General features: G+C 38.2%; 1 protein-coding gene across 1 annotated transcript; it reads right to left on the reverse strand.

Annotated features, from left to right (window-relative positions):
• Nucleotides 1-1,481: 1,481 nt before the first annotated feature.
• LOC134742918 (uncharacterized) lies at nucleotides 1,482-25,364 on the reverse strand. Its single transcript, XM_063676126.1, has 3 exons — nucleotides 25,110-25,364; nucleotides 23,008-23,161; nucleotides 1,482-1,495 (listed from the first exon to the last, which is right to left on the reverse strand). The coding sequence occupies exons 1-2, from the start codon at nucleotides 25,308-25,310 to the stop codon at nucleotides 23,021-23,023; spliced, it is 342 nt and encodes a 113-aa protein (XP_063532196.1). The 5' UTR covers nucleotides 25,311-25,364; the 3' UTR covers nucleotides 1,482-1,495; nucleotides 23,008-23,020.
• Nucleotides 25,365-26,827: the final 1,463 nt, after the last annotated feature.

Below are 26,827 nucleotides of genomic sequence, written 5' to 3' on the forward strand. Positions count from 1 at the left end.
CCGAGAGTTCCGTACTTTTTAGTATTTGTTGTTATAGCGGCAACAGAAATACATCATCTGTGAAAATTTCAACTGTCTTAGCTATCACGGTTCATGAGATACAGCCTGGTGACAGACAGACCGACGGACAGACGAACAGACGGATAGACGGACAGCGAAGTCTTAGTAATAGGGTCCCGTTTTTACCCTTTGGGTACGGAACTCTAAAAAGTAGTGTTTTTATAATTTCATACTTTGCCACATACCCAATGTTGATCCACAGCAGCCGGCACAGTCGGCAAGCGACGGAAAATTCATTATTAGCAGTTTACACAACGGATCCAGGTAGCCCTTTGTGCTGCGTCCAACTGCATATGTGATGCTAAATTGGGGCTCATGCCTAAATATTACCGCGCCCCTAATTACTACAAGCATAAGTACAGATAGAATCAATATAAAAAAACCGGCCAAGTGCGAGTCGGACTCGCCCACCGAGGGTTCCGTACTTTTTAGTATTTGTTATTATAGCGGCAACAGAAATACATCATCTGTGAAAATTTAAACTGTCTAGCTATCACGGTTCGTGAGATACAGCCTGGTGACAGACAGACGGACAGACGGACAGCGGAGTCTTAGTAATAGGGTCCCGTTTTTAAGGTTCCGTACCCAAAGGGTAAAAACGGGACCCTATTACTAAGACTCCGCTGTCCGTCTGTCCGTCCGTCTGTCCGTCTGTCCGTCTGTCCGTCTGTCTGTCTGTCTGTCTGTCCGTCTGTCCGTCTGTCCGTCTGTCTGTCTGTTACCAGGCTGTATCTCGTGATCTGTGATAGCTATACAGCTGAAATTTTCACAGATAATGTATTTCGGTTGCCGCTATAACAACAAATACTAAAAAAAAAGAATTACTCAAACCGGACCACGGGTCTCGGAGTAATCGGTGAACATACATAAAAATAAAAAAAAATAGCCCAAACCGAATACAGAACCTCCTCCTTCTATGAAATTGAAGTCGGTTAAAAACAGAATAAAATAGAGATTTAAGTGGGGCTCTCATACAACAAACGTGATTTTTGACCGAATTTAAGCAACGTCGGGCGGGGTCAGTACTTGGATGGGTGACCGTTTTTATAGTTAATGGTACGGAACCCTTCGTGTGTGAGTCCGACTCGCACTTGGCCGGTTTTTACCCTTTGGGTACGGAACCCGAAAAACGATGCAACAAGGTATGTACTGTTAAAGATTCTTTATCTACAGTTTGCGTGTATGTGATCTGAATCTCAATAGTCCGATCGTAAAATCAGGCAGATCATGAAATTCCTAGGCATATCGTGATTCGTAAGCATCATTGTCGCGTTCCCTGAGTCGACGGAGCCCTATTCCTGGACAGTTTGCCCTTCGACCATCTGAAGCAAGTAACGAGCCTATCCTACCTATCTATTGGTTTAATGTAACTACTACCCTCAAAACATTACACTCCCGTAACGATCGGCCGCCAACATCTATATTAATGTAAAATCTACTTGAGATTTAACACAACTTTGGTAACATATCAAATAATTTTATTAAATAGTTTGATTTGTGTTTTATTTATTTATTTATTTTATTTATTTGGGGCATCAACAGCAATACAAAAATTAATACAAATCATAGTGAACAGAAAACATAGCCAATAACAGATGTCCACAAAACACAATGTTTTTTTAAGTAGTCACACTACTATACACGGTGGCTAAAAAATAAGTGCATTCCCGTTGCCAGGGAGGTTTTGGGATTATACTGAGCAACTTTTACTATGGGACCAACCCCGAAATCGCGAAAAAAAAATTTGGCTGTTTCATTATGTCTGGTCCATTTTCTATGGGAGGGTTAACTTTTTTTTCGCGATTTCGTGGTTGGTCCCGAGTAATTGCTCAGTATAATCCCAAAAACTCCCTGGCAACGGGAATGCACTTATTTTTAGCCAGCCTGTATATAAATTATACCTACTATATATTATTATAATATGTATAATAATATTTTTATTATCTATAAACTGTATATACAGATGTCAATCACAATGAAAAAATCAACGATGATCAACTCTGGTCAACGTGGGACTCGAACCCACATCCTTGGATTGCCGGTCCAATGCGTGGTCAAGGTTGTGAACCTTAATATGCAGATGTCGCTAATGACGTCGTCACAGTTGCAATGATTAAATTCGCGTTGATTGACGGATGGTCAGCTGGCGCAATTGGTAACGCAATCCAAGGATGTGGGTTCGAGTCCCACGTTGACCAGAGTTTGATCATCGTTGATGTTTTCATTCTGATTGACATCTGTATATACAATTTATAGATTGTAATAATGTGGTACGTCCCACATAAAAAAAAAAAGGAAAAATATATTAATATTTATATTATTATTAATTATTTATGTGGCGGGGTTCAAGGCGGTTCGAATCCGGCCTTCACCACTTGAGAGCTTCGTCACTTTTTCTTTAATATATGACATCTATTTCAGTTTGAGATTTAACGTTAATAATTTCCATGTGGTACTTAAATTACCTACACTTCCGATGTTTTTTTTATCGAAAAGTATTTTTGTGGTTTAAAAGATTTAAAAATGTATACTGTAGAGAATTCAGGAGCACTACGCTAAATAGCAGGAAAAACTTAAGTATTTATTATAATAATAACGTAATCAACATTCATTGTTATATTGACCTACTTTCCATCAAAACTATTGCATAAAGTACATTATTTTCAAGTAGTTACAGTTGAAATTTACTGCACCGTCTCTGGATTTATCCGCAATTCTAGTATTGTTCTTCCGTTCGTGGAATAGCAGAGTAGCTTCAAACGAATTTTATACTGTAAAGAAGTAATCCAGCGCTGAGATACTCCGCTATATTTTGTTGTAAAATGTGCCGCGGGAAGCTCTTTTTATTGTTAGTGGAAACTGGAAGACTAGATCGACTAGCTAAGTTGCTTTGAATCTACTTTATTGTTAACTACTTTGTACTTAAACTGTAATAGAAGTTGTATAATCGCAAACTTGCGAAGTCGTACAAGCTAACTCACGTGATGGGCCCAACGGTCTACAACAAGTTGCCAAGCATTGTCACTGAGGCTACAAGTCTGCATACACTGGCTTATTGAGCGCTCGTTCTATAATTACAATGAATTTTAATGTATAAGGGCAGCCAGTCCTTTTACGCTTCTAATTAGATACATATAGTTATATATTAATCATGCTGAATTTTATTATTTTTATATTGCTATTATGGATGTTATAATAATTTCAATGAATTTGTGACTTTACTATTTATATACTTAATGAATTATTGTAATTTTTAATGTAAGTTATTTTACTGTTATTTTAATATGATGTAACTTAATCGATGAACTTTACTGTATAGTAATTTGATGTTATTTAGCAACTGACTTGTAAATTGGCTTTATAAAATAAATGACTATGACTATGACTATGACTATATGAAAGAAAAAGAAAAAGCGTTAATCGGAAATCGAACCAGCGTCCTCTGCATCCGCCGCAGACGCTTAGACCACTCGGCCACCCGGGCCATGGCGGCATGAATTCAATATGTGGTCAAGTATATGTATTGGTCACTTTTTCTTTCATATATGACTTCTATTTCAGTTTCAGTTTAAAATTTAGAAGTTATATATGAAAGAAAAAGAAAAAGTGATACCCAGGGCTGGAATCGAACCAGCGTCCTTTGCATCCGCCGCAGACGCTTAGACCACTCGCCCACCCGGGCCAGGGCGGCATGAATTCAATATGTGGTCAAGTATATGTATTGGTCACTTTTTCTTTCATATATGACTTCTATTTCAGTTTCAGTTTATTAGTTTGCCGACACTTCATCACTGTATTAGTTTGCCGACACTTCTTTTACAAAATAACCTATTGCCTATGTCATCTTCATTTATTAATCATTATACACCCGCCATACTAATGCTTGCTGTGTACGAAGTAAACACGCTAAGCACACAGATTTTCATCTCCTAAACGTGCCTTAATACATTGATCAAGATAAATGCCGACGCAGTATCATTCGGTTCAGGTCTATTAATATTGGAGCATTTTGCTCTCGGCAGGACGTACGGCGTGTAATGCCGACTGGCGATACGAGGCGTTTTCCGATATTGATGAGTTGAGCCAAACGCCGGACCACCGCGCTATGAATCACTGGCATTACCTGAGCCTTGCACCACCGACTGCTTCCGAACTACAACTTATTCAAACGCACATTCATCGCTCTTTAGATACAGATGTATCGTCAAATTAAACATAGATAACAAGCAATGGATGGTATTCATGCCTGAAGAGTCACAAGCTGTCGACGCGATAACGCTATTGGGTCAGAGCAACGAGCGGAAACCGAATGCACAAGTGATATATTCCGTAGATATAGTTCTGTTTAAGTTTAATGTATCCTTGTTGACAAAGGGATCTGCATGAAATATCGAGCAAATACGAAGCATTCTATAACTGCAATATATGATACTATATGCAGTCTATGAACAGTACTAACGCGAGCTAACCGAGTGTAAGCTAAACATTAACGAAACTAAGTTTACGATGATGCAGCCAGCATAGCCGCCTGTAATTCTATCGACGCGCCAACTGCATAATGCATGCCTGCACTTACACTGTGCTCCTCTCACGGTGGAGTTTGAGCATCATTCAACCATGTCGATATAAAGCGACATTACATCCCACATCGTTATCCACTGCTCGCTTTAAAAGAAACTGCTATAGCTTCGTTGCACAAAACGCTCGATGGATGTTGCGTTAAATGAGATGTTCAGTTATTTGAAGATATCTGAGTAGGGGTTGGAGAAGCGCTCGTTTCTAAAGCAATAACTCGAGTGTACTGACGGACGCGTTTCGAGTGTCGGCCTCTTAACTAAGATGGAGATCGTTTTGAATGCTCCTTTGTAGTATAGCATAACGCGTTCAGTTTGTTTCTTGAGTCGTGGCGTCTCGGCGAGACGTGAAACACCCTAGGAACTTCTGTAACTGTATATTGACGGATAAGTCAATATAGTTACAGTAGTTCCTAGTATTGTTTAACTGGTAAATAAGTCGGGGAGATCGAGGTGACTTGTGACAGAGGAGAGTTGTGACATTGACGATTTTTTTGAACCTATTATCTGTTAGCGAGCTCGCAACAGTACGCGTTTGTTAGCTAGTAACTTGAAGTAACAAACGCGCGCTATTGCGAGCTCGTTATTAGTTAATAGATTTCAAAAAATCGACTATGTTGTGACATAGTCGATTTTTTGGAATCAAAAGTTGTGACTTTTCTCTGTCACAACTCACCTCGGTCTCCCCTACTAGAAACTGAAAAAATAGTCTGACGTCTATCTGTAATAAAAAATAATGTACCTCATCTAATTGGGTTCAAAATAACTAGTAGAGTAAAGATATTTTTATAGGTACCTCTCTTCTCGAACGACGGTCCCTATAGATATGCCAGTTCATTTTTATATGGCTGTTACGTAAAATGTTTGTAGACACTACACTACTTGGAAAGTTAATTTTTTTTTAGTTCTAACATTTAAGGAATATACGGTACAAATATATTTCTTCAATTATTTTTAATATTGAGTCTAACCAAAAGAGACTTGAAGGAACTGTCATGGGAACCATAATTCTACGCGAGAAGTTATAATGAGATGTAAATGAGAGAATGCCATGAGGCATTAAGTCCGTCTTTTGTACATTTTTTTATGTGCAATAAAATTTAAAAATAAATAAATAAACCTACATTTTCATTTTTCATTAACACATTGAGTGCCGGGAACCCGCTCGGCGGGTTCTCTGTTCGTAGTCGCTTTCCTCTACAAAGCGGGAAAACGCTGGGATCGGCTACGAGCGTAGCGCTACGAAAATGTTGGCGAATGTGTTAATGGTGTCAATGGATCAGGTTTATTTTTAGGATCAAATGTCTATATGGGACCCATTGCATTAAAGCAATACAAAAGTCAGAAATGATAGCCAAAGTCCGACAGTCGTACTTCACTCGCGAAACGCTTCTAACAAAACGATAAGTGAACGTGACGTCAAGGTCACTGAGAGCCCATTTTGAATGTGTGGACAAAACAAGAAAATTGCGTTTTTGTCGGTGAAATATTGCGTTTATGTATATAGTTATAGTTTTTTTGGATAAAATGTAAGAAATAGAATGGTACCCTTAATTTTTTCCTTTTTGGAAGTTAAAAAATTACTTAAATTTTGAAACTTTCAAGTTCTGTATTTTTGTATAATTTCCATATATTATTTTAATATCTACATTATTGTGATAAATTGCTCATTTGCTATCTATGTTACTAAATATTGTTATAAAATTCAACATGTGTCGTCATCCCTATCAGTGCGTAGTAGGGAATGCAAACCGGTTTTTATTTGTATGAAATTTTCGTTAATAACCGGTTATTAACCGGTTTTTTATACAATTAATAACCGGTTTGCATTCCCTAGTGCGTAGCGTTCTTTTAAATTTGTTTTCTGCTTTAACGAGAAGCAATAAGATTCCAATCAATTTATTTTATTTCGAGTATTGACAACCCGGTTAAGCATTAAGAATATTTCCGTCCCTACGTTACGATTTCAATGCCGAATGTTAATCAAATAAAAATATCGCAGTACTAAGCAAACACAGCCCGTTCCTAAACACACAGATTTACCCCTACGGAGTACGAGTATGATTACGACTGATTCAAAATTATCGTTGTTAATGTAGGTTTTCGGGCATAATACTTTGATAATTGACACATGTTGAATTTTATACCTAAATCTAGTTAAATAGATAGAAAATGAGAAAATAGAACGAAAACTGCAAATTGCAAGCCGAGGAAAAGGTGGATGGATTGTGTGAGAGATGATATGAAACGAACGCAAGTGAATAATGAGATGACGGGTGACAGAGAGGTATGGAAGAAAAAGACATGCTGCGCCGACCCCAAGTAAATGGGACAAGGGCAAGCGAATGATGATGAAATTGCAAACTTAAAAAAAAACAAATATAGACATTAAATATATCGACTAGTGGATAAAAAGCGTGTTTTTTTTTTGGTTGGTTCGATTCCCGGGCGAGACAAGCTAATTTAAAAAAATCTTTGAATGCAGTTTTGTTTTCAGTCAAAAATAAAAGAATGTTTCTTTTAAGTAAAATGAGCTAAGAGGTTTTAAGGCACCTTCCCTCCAGGGCCCGTTAATTTTTACCACACTGTATATCAGCAAAGTGAAAGTCCTCTGGACATGCAGGCAAACCAAAGAAACTCTACCGGAACTGAACCACAAGCTCACCAAAATATTACTGAAAACACCAAGAAGCCAAACTACGTAAAATAGTAGGATTAATAACAGGACATAACACACTAAACAAACACCTACATAATATGGGTAAAACTGACAGCCCCATGTGCAGAGCGTGCATGGAAGAAGCAGAAACAACAAAACATATTCTCCTACACTGTAAAGAGGTAGAAGTATATAGAAGCAAATAACTAGGGAGGCTTCGTGGAGGAGCTGGGGTGGTTAGAGTAGCGCTACCTCGTTTCACGCAAAATAGGCACATTGGATGTCGGTTTGCGGAAAATGCCCAGCAAAACTAACTAAGTCCTATGGACCTGCCAGCTCCTTGATTGCGGTTTATTATCATGTGAGCAATACGGTGGTAAACAATCATATCATAAAAATCAGAAATTTCGAGTAAGTAGAAATTTCAGTCCTTTTATTAGACAATTAAAAAAGCACTTAATTAATATCGGAATGACTAAAGTGCGAATTCATTAAAGTCACTTTTGTCAAAGTGATTTGGCTTATTGGATCAACTAGTTTAATTTGCCACGGCACACAGCTGCTAATCAGTACTGCAACTTATTTCGGGTTTTTACTGTATTGTGATAATAATAAAAGTAAAGAAATGAAGTAAATCAAAAACCATCCGATTAATATTGTAACAATTTACTTCAAACAAAAAATCAAAATCAAAATGCAAAAAATTACTCGGAGCCAAAACGGTGTATTATTTTTTTGCAGAAACATTCATATTTTTAATCGACTTCAATATCATAGAAGGAGGAGGTTCTGTATTCGGTTGTGGCTATTTTTTTTATTGGGTACTAATTCGGAACACCTAAAATGGGTATAGGAATAAACGTTGTCGCGGAGTGTCCCTTTTTTTTCAAATAAAATGTGTAGCGACCGTCTTATAATTCGTAGTTTTGAGGGGACAGGAACCTTATAAAATAACAGGGATTTTCGTGTTATGAGACGTGTTGAAGTTATTTGATTACCTAGTGTACCATACCACTTTTAGTTACTTTTGCGATTAAGGTACAAAAAAAGTCCAGATATGTTAATCTCGCTGTAGATGATTAAAAATAAAATTTCACCTCACAGAAACCTCTCCGTAAACGTCACATTTTTTTGCGTACAATAAAAAGACAACGAAAATAATAGGGCCACTTTTATTTGTAGTGTTTTTCTCAGATTTTCGTAAAATTTGGTGGATATCCCCGTATTTGGCAATTTCACCGTATGTCCTATAAAATCTTCCCCTGAGTTACGGAAAACGTATGTAAATTTTCGTAAATCAATGGATAATTTCATACATTTTTTGTCCCAAACTTAGATTTCGTTTTTATTTCGACCAGAATAAGGAGCTTTTCAAGCCTACCAATATAATAACAAAACTTCCGTGAGACACAGACATATTAAATATATTAATAACGGGTCACTCACGTATTTTAAGTCGAAAACGCTCCAACCAATTTTTATCAAAATCTGACAAAAAATAAAAAATGGCCCGATATTGACCCACTGCATCCTAGCTACACTGTGTCTGCGTCCGGCGAAGACTTATTCAATTGGAAAATCGACCCACTTACAGCCTCCACCTCCGAGTGTCTTAGGGTGGTATTCCAACTGTCCAATTTCGTGGTCCAATGTCTATTTGCGTCTCACATTTTGCTTAATGAGAGAGTGAGACGCAATGCACATTGGACCAAAAAATTGGACAAATGGAATACCCCCTTAGCTACTCGTACATCCGGATGCCGGCTTTAAACATGACAAGGTCTTGTTCACTCGCTTAATTGACATTAAGATAAAGTAAATAGAACTACATTATTATAGCAACAATAGTTGTCAATATCAAATAATTAAAAAACGTGGCCGTATAAAACGCTTAGCATAGTAGTTTACCCAATGTCATGGCAGATGGCGCTGTTCCTATCGTGCAACTAGCGAACGTTTGTCTGCCGTAGATTTTATCAGTGTAAATCTTTTCGTATTTTTGTAATGATGATTGTGTGGAGATATTTGGCTAGAATAAACATACGTCAGTTTCGTTATGAACTCTATGTTTAATTCTTGCTCCCAGCGAGACCCTTGAGTACAAAAGTGTAAAGAGGCAAAGTAATTTGATGTTAATTTTGAGATCGAGGCTCAAAATTCCACTTTTCAAACTACGAGCTACGCTCGTGGTTCAGTCATGGAATGTTTCACTTGCTCGGGTATCAATATTTGCACGAAGGGTTATACAACAACTTTGCTCCCTTGTAAGACAAATACAAAAACGAAGCCAAAATTAGTTAATTTATGTTTTATCACATTCAAACGATTAATAGCTAATTAAGGCTTGTTGTTATTGTTGTTGTTGTTGGGTGGGGAGAAACTGTACAGGATCGGGATCAGGGGCGAGCAGTCTTTTTGGAGGCCAAGACACACTTTGGGTCGCTGTGCCAGAGGAGTAATAGTAAGTAAGTAAAGGCTTATAGCGCGTATATGAAATACCATATAGGTATAGCAAATAAATTGTTTCCAATTCTAGAACAATTAATTTCGTGTATCACGTGTTTAAAATAACGGGTGTCATGTCTCCTGTCACTAATGTCTACCTTCACGAAGCATTAAACCATCAACACCCATCGGTATTATGTAGAGCTCCATTAATAGAGCCATATCAATGGCGTGAACTTGATTTACTGCTCAAATAGTTACATAGATCTGGCGCAAACTAATCACGAAGCTTAATTACATCGTCGTACAGTCGGTCAAACCTTGAGGTACAGTCAAACGGCGATAAACAGCTTTCAGTATGGAGACAGGGTACTTACGAATTTGTGTGTATGCTATTCGGTCTGAAAACATCCACATTAAACTGTTAGCATGAAAAATATACGGCAATCAGGCCAATTCGAACGCACACTGAAATCTGAATGACATTTAATTGATGTCATTTTGTTATCGTGCATTTCGCTCGCACTTGTCCGTACATGTACCGGCGCGAGCGAGACGATAACTAAATAACATTATTCTGATGTCAGTGTACGTTTGAATTGGCCTGTTCCTATCATTCGATTTCTATTAAATTGTTTTGTTTTTAACGCTTGACTAAAAAAGAGGGTCTCAACACCCATGGATGGAACATACACACGAGTGGACCAATTTTTGACAGTTTAACAGGCAGATCGTGATAAACACTCTCATCAGCGTTGTCATTATTTGTCAGCCTACTTCAAAGACCTATGTAACTTCGTATAAGATGATGCCTCGGAAATCAAGAAAATTTGATTCTCGCAGAGATGGCGCTACCACCAATACCAACCTTTGGCCTATTCTCTGCTAGATGGCGTTGACAGTTTTGCTTGTTATTTAACAATTTTAACACATATCATTGAAAGAACATGGGTCAAAATCATATAAAAATAATAAATACAAATCACAAAAACATTTACATCTACATCATTTAAATGTACATCTGGTCTCCCGCGATACAGGCCTAGCCTAGTGCGGGGACTCCAGCCTGGAACCTCCGAATGTCAATTCAGTTATGCACCAACTCTTTTCTGTAATTTGTGATATGTACTTACTATGTACTACAATTGTATTCGTTATGTGCAATAAAAACATTTTTATCTTTTTTCTTATCTTTATCTTTTTTATTTATCCATATACATATACTTTTCGAATAAATTTATTTTTAGTTTTAATTGTGTGTCGATTGATGGCAGTAAATTTACTGTGACTACAAAATTTACTATGACAGTACCCCTCTATCCTATATATTATTATTCTCTTTGACCTACTTTAACATTAATTAGTCCAAAAGTACCAAAATCCTAGGTTTTTGAGATACCACATCCGCATTTTCGTGTCCAGTTTCTATCAAAATTTACGAGCTGAGACCAGAGCCGGCGCTAGTTTATTAAGCTGCAATTTAAACGTAAACTGTCGATGAACGGGAACTTTTAAGCTGGCGGTAGAAAGACATCCGAACTAATATGCTTCTTTAACCTTTTGTTTGTAGTTAAAAGTTAATAGTAACATGTTTAGTATTTTGCCGTAAGTATTTCGTAGCCCACATTTAATCATTTCTATTTGTTTTATAATTTTTGTTTTTCTCCTACATGTTTTCCAAAACACTAGTTTTTTTTTTTTTTTTGACTTGACTGTTGTGTCAACCGACCTTACCCTATCTGTACCACACCGAGTACTGGCCTCCGCAATACAGGCTTGCCTAGTGCGGGGACCACCGATACCGAGTTTGCATAGCATGTTAAGATAAGTTTCTTACATAGTAAATTAGTGAATAAGTCTGTAAATATAGGTTACTTAATAAGTTTATTGTACCTACTTATCTTAAATAAATATTTTTTCATTTCATTTTCATTTCAATAACCTCCTAAGGCCCAAGGTCCTACCTATAGGACTTCTTCAGTTCAATGAAATTTAAATCGTATTCAATTGGAACAGAGCTGCATTTACTTTGTTTCGTTCAATTTTCAAAAAAATCAAAAGCAACTCTGTTCCCTGCACTATAGGTTGAAATTTCAGTGGCAAATTTTTGATTTTCATTATATATTATTTTTTATTTTTTATTTTTTCGCCTTAGGAGGATAATGTGAAAAACAGGAGCATCGCATGTTAATAAGATTACCTTATAAAAATACTAGCTTTTGCCCGCGACTTCGTCTGCATGAAATCAGTAACAGCAGCTAGAGTAAGTCTGGATAAAGTGTAATATCACATTATCAGGCAATTCATTAAATCTCTCAATTTCATCCCCTTTTCACTCTCTTTAGGGATGATTTCAGACATTAAAACTACCCTATGCCCTTCCCCGGTACTCAAAGTATATTTTGACACGACCTTAAAAATTGCTCACGCTAATTGATGCATGCGAAACGAAGTGAAAGTGGTGCGTGAGATGCACGCCACTAAGACGAAAGTCAAGGTCGTATCAAAACCAGTTTACTCATTGTGTCAATAATGTTTTATAACAAGACCACGCAACATGTAATATTTAATTAGCTTTAAATGAACATAGTATATTTTACTTTTGCCAACCAACAAAAAAGATTACTTAAATTCCCTTTTCACATATTTTGTCGTTCTGAATTCGCAGTAACATAACATTTATTCTATGAAGCTTATTTTTGCAGTTGCGTTTTCGTTTGTCATTTTTCTCATACATTTTTACCCATTGCCGATGAGTATTGAAACGCTACCAGTATCGTCGGAGTTTTGCTGTTTCTTTTATTTCAAATGTAAAAATACAGATGGGTGAAATAAGCAAACATTATTAGTGTGTGTTACCAAAGATAAGTAAAAAAAAGACTAGTTAGAGTAAGACCAAGCTAAGTTGGCAGCGATTTTGATAGTACACTGTGAAAGTGTTATTTAAACGTCATATTCTCACTCATCATCATATTATCATCATCATTATCGACATATTCTATTCGTCGTATTCTCACTTGATGGTCTCATCGGAAGATCAGCGCTGGAAGTCGCCAGCAGCATGCTGAGATTGGGCCATTTCGTGACACTTTATTTTCACTATGTTCTTTTAATGTATGTCTATTATCTGTGTGATTACGAATAAAAACTATTTTATTCTATTCTATTCTACAATTCGATAGAAGTTTGACGTTTAAAATAACCCTTGCACAATCTAGGCTATGGATGGTATAGAAAGGATCGCAATCTCTTATGGCAGAATTGTTGTAAAAGTGACCGCGTTAAGCTTTAAATAATAGTTCCTAATCTCTCCGGTGGCGCTAGTTAGGCTCTGGGACATGAGTATAACATGAACCATATAAGGCAACAAATAACCCGACCAAATTACGTAGGTTGTTTTTGGTAGTATTTCGGTGTATGGTGGCGCCGCCTAATTACTGTTTTTTGATGGACACTTTTCATACATAGAGATTTGGCTCCTTTATACAGTCTCCATGATCTAGGCTATCAAAATCACTGTAGTAGTACCCAAATCCCTTGATTGCATGTAAAAAAACCGGCCAAGAGCGAGTCGGACTCGCGCACCGAGGGTTCCGTACTTTTTAGTATTTGTTTTTATAGCGGCAACAGAAGTACATCATCTGTGAAAATTTCAACTGTCTAGCTATCACGATTCATGAGATACAGCCTGGTGACAGACAGACGGACAGCAGAATCTTAGTAATAGGGTCCCGTTTACTTTATCTTGACGTAACTTTATCTTTTCGCGGATTAGCAAAGTAATATTTTGGTATTAATTTACGTCTACTACTAGCAATAAGATTATCGAATTAGCTTTTAACTGCCTGGCCATAAAGAACCTTGGCCAATTTGGAAGTCCTTAAACAGGCTCAGGTCCCAAGTTGGTCGATGTAAGCAAAACATGGCCAGATGGGGACTGCTCCGTAGCCCCTCGACTCAGTGTACCTGCGACACAGCAACGCAAACCATGGCACATCTACTGGCGTGCCCCGCATGCCCACATTACTGCTCGGAACTGGATCTGAGGGACGCGACAGCCAGGGCTGTCAACACCGCTGCCTACTGGGTATCCATCGTATAGAAGTGGGGGTGGAGCCACGACACGAAAAGAAGAAGACTGCGAGGACGGTGGTTTGCCAGTCTTATAATTATAATGATCTCTGGTAGATAGAAACCCATGTTCACGCAGCACAATCAACCTATACATTACAATAGCCAGGAATAGGCTGCGAGCTGATTAATAGCCATTTGAACGTCGTGAGATATATGCGGTGACCAATAACCGCAAGGGCCCACAAAGACTTAGCTGTCCCTGTCATCTCTATCATACTTGTGTAAGGTTGGAGGCAGCAATTATCAAAGGTCGCTCAATAAGGCCCATCACCATCTAGAAACTGAAATAGATGGCTATATGAGAAAAAAAGACCATAGCAATAGTGACCAAGGCTTCCAGTGCCCAGGGCTGGAATAGAACCAGCGTCCTCTGCATTCGCGGCAGATGCCTAGATCGCTCGGTTACGCGCACAGCGGCATGGGCACAAAATAAATAATTACGAATACGTACAGAAAACGTACAGAAGATTCACTCTCTAACAAAACGCGTCTATTACGACAGATATGACCGCTAGGTGGCGCATGCGTGAACAGGCGTTCGTTCCGTAGCGGTGCGCGGCAATTACTATGGCTATACCTCAGAACTGGGGGCGACCGCATGTACTTGTACCGGCGCGACGAAATCGCGGAGTGAGTCACGCCTGGCATGGGTCGAGTTTTCTCAGGTATATGCAATTACTTAAGGACTTACCCTCGCTATCAAAACCTATTTATAATTCTAATCACCTTTGTATGAAAACCCATCTCACCCCAATTACTAGGGACTACGGGGTGAGGTGGTTTTTCCTGTTTATCGTCAAAGTTATGAAATGGAACTACCCAAAATAAAATAAAAACTAAAATACAAACGTCCGGAACACTTATTATATACACCATTCAGTTTGCACATGTAAAAATAAAATGTTATCGAGGTTTGAATGTCAGTTTTGCTCCTACTCACCCCATTTTAAGGTCCAGATTTACGAGATAACACTTCGCGTCCTAGCCTCACACATTAGTACACACAGCAAGATAATAATGCAGAGTTATTGAATAATTAAATTTGCAACAGTACAATCGTGCAGCGATTTGCTGGCAATGCAACGGCATTAACGGCATACGGCCGTAATGCGGACTGCGGTGCGATACGTTAAGGGGCGAAGCTCATTTCACTGTTTTGGTTTTATGGGCTGTGTCACTCAGCTTTTAATCCTGAAGTCCAGCTACATCGGTCAAATCTTACAATAAAAAAACAATGCGTTATGTAGTTCTGTATTTTTTGTATGTTGTTTGGAGACCTTGAAGGAATGTGAGACTATATTTTGCTAGCAAAAAAAGTTGTGCTCCCTGCGTAATTTGCGAAAAACCGCAAAAATTTCGGACTTTTTTTAGTTTTAGCAGTTTTATTATAAAACTATGGGTTTTTGGTCATAACTTGCTAATATTGAAAGTACATTAAGTTTTGAACAATTTGAGCCCATTTACAGCGCCGTATATCGAATAGTTCTTGAGATATGAGGCTTTAATAAAAGGGTATTTTTTTTCTTTTTAACGTATTTTTTTGTTTTGCCTATATTTTAAGACAAATATAGAGGGTGTGTGTTGGCGCGTGCCACGGCGCGTGTGGCGCTTACACACAATGGCACACAATGGCCGACCGCTCGCACAAAAGAGACAATGGCTATTGTTTAACAGATTACCGTCTTAAGCATAAAAATCATTTGAGAAGATGCAGACTATACATACCTATAGATCTGCACCGACTTTGCAGTGACAATATTTGGCAGCGCCACTACAGGGGAAACTGTTGTACCCTCTAGACATAGTTTTCCTCGGATGTCAATATTCGAAATTAGGTTATTATTTATTAATGAACCTTGAGAGCGGCTAGTATCTTGAGAAAAAAAATATATAATCTGTTTTAAAATGTATTTCTTTTTTTTATTAAATCATGACTCGCCGTCATTGGCGAGTCATGAGCTACCGCTTTTAATTTCGCCGCTAGGGGCGCTAGTGTAGATGGAGGTCTTTCAAAATGTGAAATGCATAGAAGTTTTTGGGGCTTCAAGCTTTTTTATCGGGAATTTTTACTCCTTATTCATAATTGTGGTAAATCTTTGTCCATCTTTGATTAATCATGGTAAACAATAGATAGCTCAATAAATGTTAGTGGTTAAAAAAAAAAGTGTCGACTTAAATATATGCAAAATTAAACAGGTTGAAAAAATGGCACATTTAGACGTTAAAATACCTTTGTGTATATTAGAACGTATTGATTTTATAAAAATAAGCATAGAAGAATTTAGAGATCTATTTTTCTGGACCTACATCTACAGTGGCGCCAACTGGTGAGCACAAAAACGGGTGCCCTCTTTGACCGAGCGTAACGCTGCAACATTAACGTTGCTGCGAAATCCTAATTTAAATCTTAGTCTTACACTGACTGTTAACTAGTTAACTTCTGTTGTTATACCTTAAATAGTTACAAGACATTGTCTCCGTTGAGGTTCTATTAACTGTACTTTGCTACGGTTACCTATGTGTCATTAGTTACTAACTACGGCATGATACTGTGGGGTAATTAAGTGGATATAAATATAAGTAGGTAGGGTTTTGAAATTTAAAAAAATGGGGGTGCGGAAGAAAGCAAGATTCCGTTACAATTCCTCAGAACTCGTGCGTATATTGTAGTAATCCGATGGGAACATAAAGGAATGTTTCGTAAAACATTATCAAATTGGAGTAAATGAGCCTTAACACACTGGAAATATTTCATCAAAATTATTGCTCTCAGCGATCAGTGATTACCGAAAATACAGAATGCTAACGAAAAATATCTGCCCTTTTATAAATATCGCTCCCAATTATTTTCAACTTTCAGCAACGTTGGCACTTAAAAGTCGGTCACATTTATTTTAAAAATGATCTCTTACGAAGCTTTAAATTTAAATATGTGACATTTTCAACCAAAAGGTACCACATTGTCGCTTATCAATAAGGTTGATTTCAAATTGAAGCTGTAGGGAAATAGCGCCTTATTGACAACCGACAATAAGTACCCTTTTGATTGAAAATGGCACATATATGTCGACGCGCAGGTGATATAATTAGTAAATTCAAATAATGGTCGATTATATGACATACTTACGATTGATCATAAAAGCTTGTACCCAACACTTATGCTAAACACCGTAATAAGGGTCTTTCGAGTGGCTTGGGAACGTATGAGTTGGCGCTAGGCTGTTTTTATACAGTCTGAATGTTCTCTTTGGTGATTTAAGCTCATGGTTTTTTGTAGACTAGTGAGAAGGCCAGGCTGCAGGCTGGCGATACTCGGTGATTGAACCTCGTTCTGTTCGGACAGTAGCAATAAAGAGACTGCATTACGCTGATACTTCTAAGAGTTTCATTCCCCTACACCATAGAGTAACTTATACTAGAGCGGTACTGTCATAGTAAATTTTGTAACCCCAGTAAATTCACTGCCATCTGTCGACACACTTTAAAACTAAAAATGAAGATTTATAAAAATACGATAGAATGTATTTAAATATAGATAAATGATTTTTTTTATTTGCATTAATTATTTTTATGATTTTGACCCATGTTCTTTCACTGATATGCGTTAAAATTGTTAAATAACAAACGAAACCGTCAACGCCATCTATACGACTGTAGGCCATAACTAGTAGCGCCCTCTGAACGTGAATCAAATTTTCTTGATTTTCGAGGCACGTTTTTTCCTTAGACTGTATCTATCTATTACGGAGTTATATCTATCTTTGCCTACACTCAACGGTAACCACTTACCATTACTCGTTAACTGCCCTTCTCAAAATTTCAATCTGCAAGTTCCATTTTCAATTGTTTTTGAGATACTGCCTTTTAGCTTAGTAGGGCAGTTTACCTCCAACGTGGTATAACAAAAATACGTTCATCACAATATTTCTGTCACAGAAAAATCTCTGGGCTTTAAAATTGCAAGCTCTGCATTCGCAATACTGACGGCTCAAATGTCGGAATTTCCGAATCGTGTCACGCCCTCAAAGCCACTCGGCGCACGTGAACGCACGTTGCTATCCTCGCTATATTAAATAAATAATTAATATAAACATTACAGGGGGCTGGTGGAGCGGTAAGAGCGTGCGACTTTCAATCTGGAGGTCGCGGGTTCAAACCCCGGCTCGTACCAATGAGTTTTGCGGAACTTATGTACGAAATATCATTTGATATTTACCAGTCGCTTTTCGGTGAAGGAAAACATCGTGAGGAAACCGGACTAATCCTAACAAGGCCTAGTTCCCCCTTTGGGTATAGTATAAGGCTTGTTGGATGGACGAGGCTCTGGCGATGGCTTTCCCTTGGGGTTATTAGGTTAAACGGCAGTTACTTTCGTAAACGTTAACAACTGATGTTCCAAAATGAAAGGTTCAAGAAAGAAGTGGTGGACTTTGGACATCGAGTCAGCAACCGGGATAGATGCTCAAAAGCGCCGTGAGTTCAGATCCTTCTCCGAACGCAGCTCGCTGAGCACTGAGCGAACGGCCACGGATCTCGTTGCTTTTTGAATTTTTTTTAAGTTAGTTTTAACTTTAGTTAGTGTAGTCTTTTTAGTTTTTTAGTTGTAGGATATCTTATTAAATACTAACACTAGTTATTAGGTACTTAGCTTAAGACAAACTAACAAAATCTATGGATTGTTATGATCTGCAATAAATGATTATTTAATTTAATTTAATTCAACAAAAAAAATTAATCGATGAATTCGATTCGATCAAAAATAAAATTAGAAACGGCTGGCTGAACCTTCTCTTCTTCTTCCTCGGTTCCTCATGGCAGAGGGTCGCGACCACATGAGGTCGTTATTTTGTGCACCAAGGCTTTTCCATTCTTCACGATTTTCCGCCGTCCTGATAATAGGCACCTGCGTAGATCCCTGGCAGGCCTTCTTTACCTACCTACCCCACCTACCTACTACCCCTACTAACCTACTGCATCTTAATACCCTAATCAGCATGTTTAAGGTTTGTCAAAGGGAAATGTTTGCTACCCTCGTCTAAAAACTCTCTCTACTATTGTTTTCTTAACATTTCTCACTACGGCCCTTTTATATCTAAAATGCAAATGCAATACCGTAATCGATCCGGCATCAAGGCAAATAGTAATAAAAACGACCGACCAATTCCCCACGAATGTTCACTTTTAGTTTATTTCTTTCAAGTCTTGCTCGTCACTTTTATTCCGCACTTTAGCTTCCACCTCAATTCAGCCACTCTCGTCTTTCCTTGCATCAAAATTTACGAAATTACCTTACCAAGCGGATATGAATTGTACAAGTTTAGTTTAAGGTTGATTTTTGGATGGCAGCGTGAGCATCTGCAATGTTTTTACTTTTCATTGCGAAAGCCGGAATATGATGCAGAAATGTGAAATGTAAGGACAATTGACTGGAGAGGGGAGCGCAAATGTGTAGTGTGCGCTTCACTTTGCCTCCCTACCGTGAAATAATATTTTTTGCAATTGTTCTCCTTTTGCTATTCGGTTGAGAACATCCTCGGATTCTGTTGCTTTTTTCGTTGGATCGTTTGTGGGTTTCGAGTAATATTTGGGCTAAATTTGCTTAAGATAATTTCGCAGGCTTTTAATGTGTTTTCATTGTGTTACGGATACGAATAAAAACATACTAGGGTTTGAGCAGAATGCTGCAATTGTTATAACTAAGTCTTTTATCACCATTTTTTTATACTACATCGGTGGCAAACAAGCATACGGCCCGCCTGATGGTAAGCGGTCACCGTAGCCTATGAACGCCTGCAACTCCAGAGCTGTTACATGCGCGTTGCCGACCCTAACACCCCGCACCCTCGTTGAGCTCTGGCAACCTTACTCACCGGCAGGAACACAACACTATGAGTAGGGTCTAGTGTTATTTGGCTGCGGTTTTATGTAAGGTGGATGTCCTTCCCCAGTTGGGGGGAGTTTTATTTAGAATACTAAGTTGGCAGTAACTTGGTGCCAAACAATGTTGAGCTTGAGGTTACTTTTAATGAGTATCCTATACCTCTTCTACTCTTTATATTATTATTACAAATCGGTATGAATGTTAGTTAGAATATTGTTATACTCGTACTGTTGGCAAAAAATTACTGAAGGATTTCAAATACCTATTTGTTCGTTTCACGTCACTGCGCTCGACGCACGGACCAATCTATTACCTCATTTCATTCCTGTTCCAGGATCGCCCCCAAAAAGTCAATTTAAACCTGTGTGTCAAGCGAACCATTGATATCAGGTCCAATATCTAAAGCGGACTTTTGTTTTCGGTAGTTGACGGGCAATAAATCCCTTGAATAAAACAAGTTGTTTGGGGACGGAGTGTATCGCCGATAACGCGATCCAATATCGGCGCCGACAAAGGCTTACAAGAGTTAAGGCACGCCCTGGCTGCATATTCAACGGGCAGAGTCAACATGTTGTGGACCGGGAGCTGGACACTAAATTACATAGACTTATATTGGCCGGGATATAGACCGTGATTACCTTTTGTATTATAAAATAATAATAATAATATTAAATATAAATAATATTATAGGGACATTCTTACACAAATTGGCTAAGTCCCACGGTAAGCTCAAGAAGGCTTGTGTTGTGGGTACTCAGACAACGATAAATATAATACCTATACAAATACTTAAATACATAGAAAACATCCATGACTCAGGAACAAATATCTGTGTTCATCACACAAATAAATGCCCTTACCGGGATTCGAACCCAGGACCATCGGCTTCACAGGCAGGGTCACTATCCACTAGGCCAGACCGGTCGTCAATATAATACAATAATTACAAAAGTCAATCTATTAAAACTAACCGTGAATCATTCAAAACTCTAACTTAATTACATTATCATCATTCGCTTGCCCTTGTCCCATTCACTTGGGGTCGGCGCAGCATGTCTTTTTCTTCCATACCTCTCTGTCACCCGTCATCATTTCACACAGTCCATCCACCTTTTCCTCGGTTTTCCTCTCCTCGTACCTCCATCCACATTCATTCTTAATAGCTTTCTCGTCACATGACTTTCATCCCTCCGCATCACATGCCCGTAACACGCTAGGCGATTTGCCCTTACTTTTTCTGTTACTCTCTCTGCTACTTTTTCTCTAACTAAATAACATATAACTTACTTTACTCGCAGTACATATCGCTCGTTCTTCTAAATTAGCCAGTGGTTATATTATGTATTTTATCTCGCTCAATTGGTACGGTGTATACCAGCAACCGAAAATATTTATAAACAAAGGTCTCAATACATTTTGACTTCGAAAAATTATCCATATGACATACACTTATCTGATACATGTCATGTTAATGAAAGTTATCCCTTCTTCATAAATATATATATATATTCAGGGAATTTTTAAAGGCATGTATAGTGATTTGTGTGTTTTCTTAAGCAACTCAAGCATTCCTCTCAAACACCACCAATTTGATGGACCTAATGATGAAAACCATAGATAATATGTAACACTTCCCTTATAAAATATGACTTTGAATGTAGGTAGTAAGAGAAATGCTTAACCTTCGTTTTTAGGGTTCCGTATCCAAAGGGTAAAAACGGGACCCTATTACTAAGACTCCGCTGTCCGTCTGTCCGTCTGTCCGTCTGTCTGTCTGTCACCAGGCTGTATCTCGTGAACCGTGATAGCTAGACAGTTGAAATTTTCACAGATGATGTATTTCTGTTGCCGCTATAACAACAAATACTAAAAAGCACGGAACCCTCGGTGCGCGAGTCCGACTCGCACTTGGCCGGTTTTTTTATATCCAGCACCATCTCCCGGCCTCACAAAACGCATTCAGTCTTTAAAAAACATTAACCCAAATTATATTCATCGATACAAAAGTCTATAAATAATGTTTATTATGCAGCACCAGCTCCGGGGCTAATCACGCATGGCTTGCCACTGTCCGGCGCCACGCACGCCCACGGTTCCCAAACTTTGCATAGCCCGAACCCCGTGAAACATTCATTGCGCCTGATCAATACTTGATGAAACGGACCCCACTTAATTGAAAAGGCTACCTTTGTTTACTAAAACATATGTGGCTGTTCTAAACAAACCCAGACGCGGAGGTACATAGTATCGAATAACAGGCCCAAAAAATATTGAGAAAATATGTTAAGGCGGTTCCCTGAGCCAGAAGGCGAAAAATCTCCTTATATGATCCTGTTTTTCTAAGTGGCGTTGATATTTTTAGACGTGAAAAAAATATATGTAGTTCTTGACCATATTATCTTTAATATCATAGCTTCCGATACACGAATTATGACACTTCGCTCGATACAATTAATTCCCAAAGTAACCTCTAACTCGGACTTTTAATCCAACTTTACTCGGTTATTTATTATGTGATACTATCAACAAAAAAGAAGAAAAAACAATCTTAACTTAAATAATAACTTCATAGCTTTCGAATTTCGATATTGTAGGGTATCGTATTTAAAATAAATAAAAATCAACAAAATAAGATCAAAATTGACACTTGGCGCGCATGATCTTTCCCGTTCTTTCTTGCGAAATGTGACAGAGACAGCGGCAAACCGATGGAACGGCCTTAATGTTTTTTTTTTCACTTACACTTCTTTTACAAAATATTAGTAAGAATTAAAACGGATCATTTAACTAAAAAAATATTATCAACGATATGCCACAGTATTTTTTTTATAATAATTAAAATAAGTACGACAAATACAAAAAGAGTTTTTAATAACTAGCTTAAATTTAAAATAGGCCCTTGAGGCATTGTACCATAGATGCTGGCGGCATTTCCCCGCTGTATCGCAATGATGATACGTTGTGCGAAGAAGCCGCCGAAATAATATATATTATAGTACTCTGTACTAATATATATTAATAATATTAATATATATTATAGTACTCTGTACTAATATATATTATTTATAATATTTAATTTGTATAAACAATTTCTAATCTCTTTAAAGTCTTTACTTACATTTTTAAAAGTGATTGAACAAAAGTGTCATCGTTTGAGGAGTACAATCTATGTTTTAATTATTTGCTCGTGTTACAACCCGGTATACCTAATAAATGATTTTGATAAATGACACAGCTGATCAATATTTATTTACCATACAAATTCCATCAAACAAAGAATTGCACTTGGTAGTTGAGTCCGTCCCCCTTCTGGCTCCTGATCCGAACGTTGGCGAACGTGAAGCCGACGCCGCCCGACGTCACCGTCGCCTGCGCAGCACTCTTATCCTTATCTATTGCTGAGATGCCCTGGAAAAAGTTATCATTTGGTATAGTCCAAGAAATATTATTTGCACCATGTTAGTTAGTTAGTTAGTTTTGCTGGGCATTTTTCGCAACTCGACATCCAGTGTGCCTATTTTGCGTGAAACGAGGTAGCGCTACTCTAACCACCCCAGCTCCTCCATGAAGCCTAGCAAAGTCTTCAGGTTGCTAGTTGCCTCCTTTAGTGTGCATGGATTCCCTAGGTATTTTCTCCTATATGCTTCTACCTGTTTACAGTCTAGGAGAATATGTTTTGTTGTTTCTTCTTCTGCCATGCACGCTCTGCACATGGGGCTGTCCGTTTTACCCATATTATGTAGGTGTTTGTTTAGTGTGTTATGTCCTGTTATTAATCCTACTATTTTACGTAGTTGGCATTTGCACCTATGAATGTTATCGCTGATGGCTAGACAATAATTATTTAACAGGGTAATAAATAAAACCAACACCCGGTTTTGCTTAAAGCGGACTTGTGCTAAACAATCGTGATCCCGCTTACTTTTCTACATTCTAATTTAAATTAAATAAAAAAAATTAACGACGACGTCAGGCCTAGTGGGTAGTGACCCTGCCGTCCCTGCCTGTGAAGCCGATGGTCCTGCGTTCGAATCCCGGTAAAGGCATTTTTTGTGTGATAAGCACAGATATTTGTTTCTGAGTCTTGGGTGTTTTCTAATTTTTCTATGTATTTATGTATTATGTATATCTTTGTCTGAGTACCCGCAACACAAGCCTTCTTGAGCTTACTGTGGGACTTAGTCAATCTGTGTAAGAATGTGCTATAATATTTTATTTTATATCTAAAGAACCATGCGTGAAAATGGTCTATAATATGGATGGCACGTGCTTTGCCAAGCGCTCGCTCTTTTGTCCTGTTGTATTCGTAAAGATTTTTTTTTGACTAATCGCTTCAAATTATATTTCGTTAACTATAAATTAAATGTCCCATGTCGCTGCATATTTATATTATGACTTTGATTTAATTTTCACGAAAATGTTTATTGAACTCTATTGCCTTGGTAATAAGGGTGATTGCTGGTAACTAGAGTTACCATAAGCAAGTGATATGTTATCGTTCTCGCTATATGTTCTCCGTGGTGGTCCAGGATTTTGGTTTGGGAGGGCCTTGAACCCTATGTATTAGTTTAGGTAGTGTAAAGGGGTTACGACTAGTTGGAGGATGTGGAATGGAAAGACGGTATTTCAGCACTGCTGTTATGGATAATATCTTCTTATTTTTTCATTAAAGTTAACTAGTTACAAATATATATTACTATCCTAGAGGACTGCTTCGTTACGAATGGCGAACACTCACCTCCGTTCCATTTGACAGGGCGATACGATTCTAAATTCAAAACGTGGCTGTAAAGGTTACAATGGCACAGGATCGGTCGGAGTGGCGAGCCTTGGGGGAGGCCTATGTCCAGCAGTGGACGTCTATCGGCTGACATGATGATGATGATGATGATGAAAGGTTACAAACCTTTACAGTAGGGATCCAAAAATGTTTCATGGAGAGTTACAGTTATATACTTTTTTGGGCTTGAGCATGAGTTTTAGAAAATTAGTAATTTTTAAGTCGCTTAAAATCATAAAATCTGAAGGTGACGTTATGATGTCAGCTGCAGCTGCATTACTGTTGCGGCGTCGTTGTTGCCGCCGCTGTATCTGTCAATTTCCTTAGTAAAATGAGTGACGTTCGCTTCCACATTACTGACGTTCATTCCGTCACTCATTTTATCAAGGAAATTGACAAAGACGGCAACAAAAATGCCGCAAAAGTAATGCAGCTGCAGTTGACATCCGAACGCCATCACCTGCAAAACGCTATCCGTCTCTCTGTCGCACTAATATGGAAGAGTGATAGAGAGACATTAGCGTTTCGTTCTCTAAGGCGCAAACGATTATCATCTTGCCTATTCCCCCTGCGTACCTTGAGAGCCCTATTGTTTCCATCGTTATAGAACACGTTCTTGGTCCTCGTCTTCAGCGGCCACGATGACAGCTCGACGTCCTCCGAATAAGCCAACTGGCCGTTCAGGCTGGTTCCAACTCGCAGGTCCTCTGCAGTAGCCATCGCCAAGAAAACACACGCGAGCATCGCAAGCGTCGCCATTTTGACACTTAGAGACATTTCAAAAGCTAATTAAGTGAGACTAATTGAATATTGGCACTACAGTGTCGCTCACATACAGTGGATACCAACTTTCGGAAAAATCTTTAAAAAACTAAGTAACTACAGTGTTAACTATTGTCCAGCTTACTACTACCTGCAGACTATTGTGTGTCTTCAAACTGACTTGAGAAGTAAACGGATATTGTGCAACTGAGACTCGACGTATCTTGTAAAGTATTTTATGATTCAAACGAGATAAACAGTCGAGTATGATAAAGATTTATCCCAAAATGGATATGTTGAAGTGGGGATGTCAGTTGTCTGATACAATGATAAATAGATGACACATATTTACTCTTATAGATAGTTTGTTTTGAACAAACAAAGTTTGTTTTCGTTTTGTATATATGTGCAAGTTAGGTAATTGATTTGCTGACCGAGATAAGGCATAGCGTGTGATCTCGCATCTATGCGTCAAATTTCTAAATATTGATGCAGCCGGCACATACCTATCGGTCTCGTAATCTCCGATCGCAATTAACTCAATATAAAGTTGTAGCTATATCCCTCAAGTCATTTGTTCAACAGTAGCTTACCTTTGAGAATTGAACTACACTCCAATTAACTCTCGAATACAATTCCCGGGTCCTAAAATCGACAAAAATATCTTTCTGCCAGAAAATAAAAAGGTCTCAGCACGACACATCATGTGCGAACATGAAATTGTGATTCAGCGTCGTCAATTTATTCGGCTACTATGGCTTTATCAAAAGTTGGATACATTAGCGCCAGATGTGACCGTTGCCGGGTACCAGAAACTTTTTTTCAGCCCCTTTTTGCCTGTATAATAATGAAAAGGATTGTGCTCATTTGTTATTTTTTGTCGCATTTAAAGGAGTAGGCGAAAAGTTGAATAAAACTCCCTCATTTTTATATGACATCAAAGTAAATTAGAGATGTTTGGATATTTTTTCAAGTTTTTTACATAATTTAAGTGAACAAGCGCTCAAGATATCAAGTCTCGAAATAATTTTAATAACAAAACTTCCGTGAGACACAGACATATATATAGAATGACGTAGTGAGTGTTGTGTGCAACCCATAATTTGACAATAATGTCGTAAACGAGGGTAGTTTCTCGCCCCCCCTGCCGCCAACGGCGCCCGCGCCGAATCATCGGGCGAGGAGGGCTGCGGCGCGCAGTCTGCGCCGGTCCGTCACCGTCGACGCAAGCTCCTGATGACGCTCCTCGGTACGGAGTGAAACATGTCGAGCGTTTTCGACTTAAAACACGTGAGTGACCCGTTATTAATATATTTAATATCTCGAAATAATTATTGAATTAATGACAATATCATAATATTGACTTTGATGTGTTTTATTTATTAAGCGATAAAACATACTTCGTCACACGTCACATCTGTTACAACCATCTTGGTTAGGTAATAGCCAAAAGTATAGCCATTAATTTGTTATTTTGTCTTATTTAAAAAGTTAAGTTCAAAAACCTGTCTCATCACTAGTGCTACTTAATT

This window comes from Cydia strobilella, chromosome 7, assembly GCF_947568885.1.
Source record: "Cydia strobilella chromosome 7, ilCydStro3.1, whole genome shotgun sequence".
Taxonomy (NCBI): Eukaryota; Metazoa; Arthropoda; class Insecta; order Lepidoptera; family Tortricidae; genus Cydia; species Cydia strobilella.

Bases quoted from the DNA above. Each gene is read 5' to 3' on its own strand.
- LOC134742918 (XM_063676126.1), bottom strand. From the start codon at position 25,310: ATGTCTCTAAGTGTCAAAATGGCGACGCTTGCGATGCTCGCGTGTGTT. The intron at 23,162-25,109 runs GTACGCAGGGGG...AACTTTTTCCAG, and splicing joins GAAACAATAGGGCTCTCAAG to GGCATCTCAGCAATAGATAA.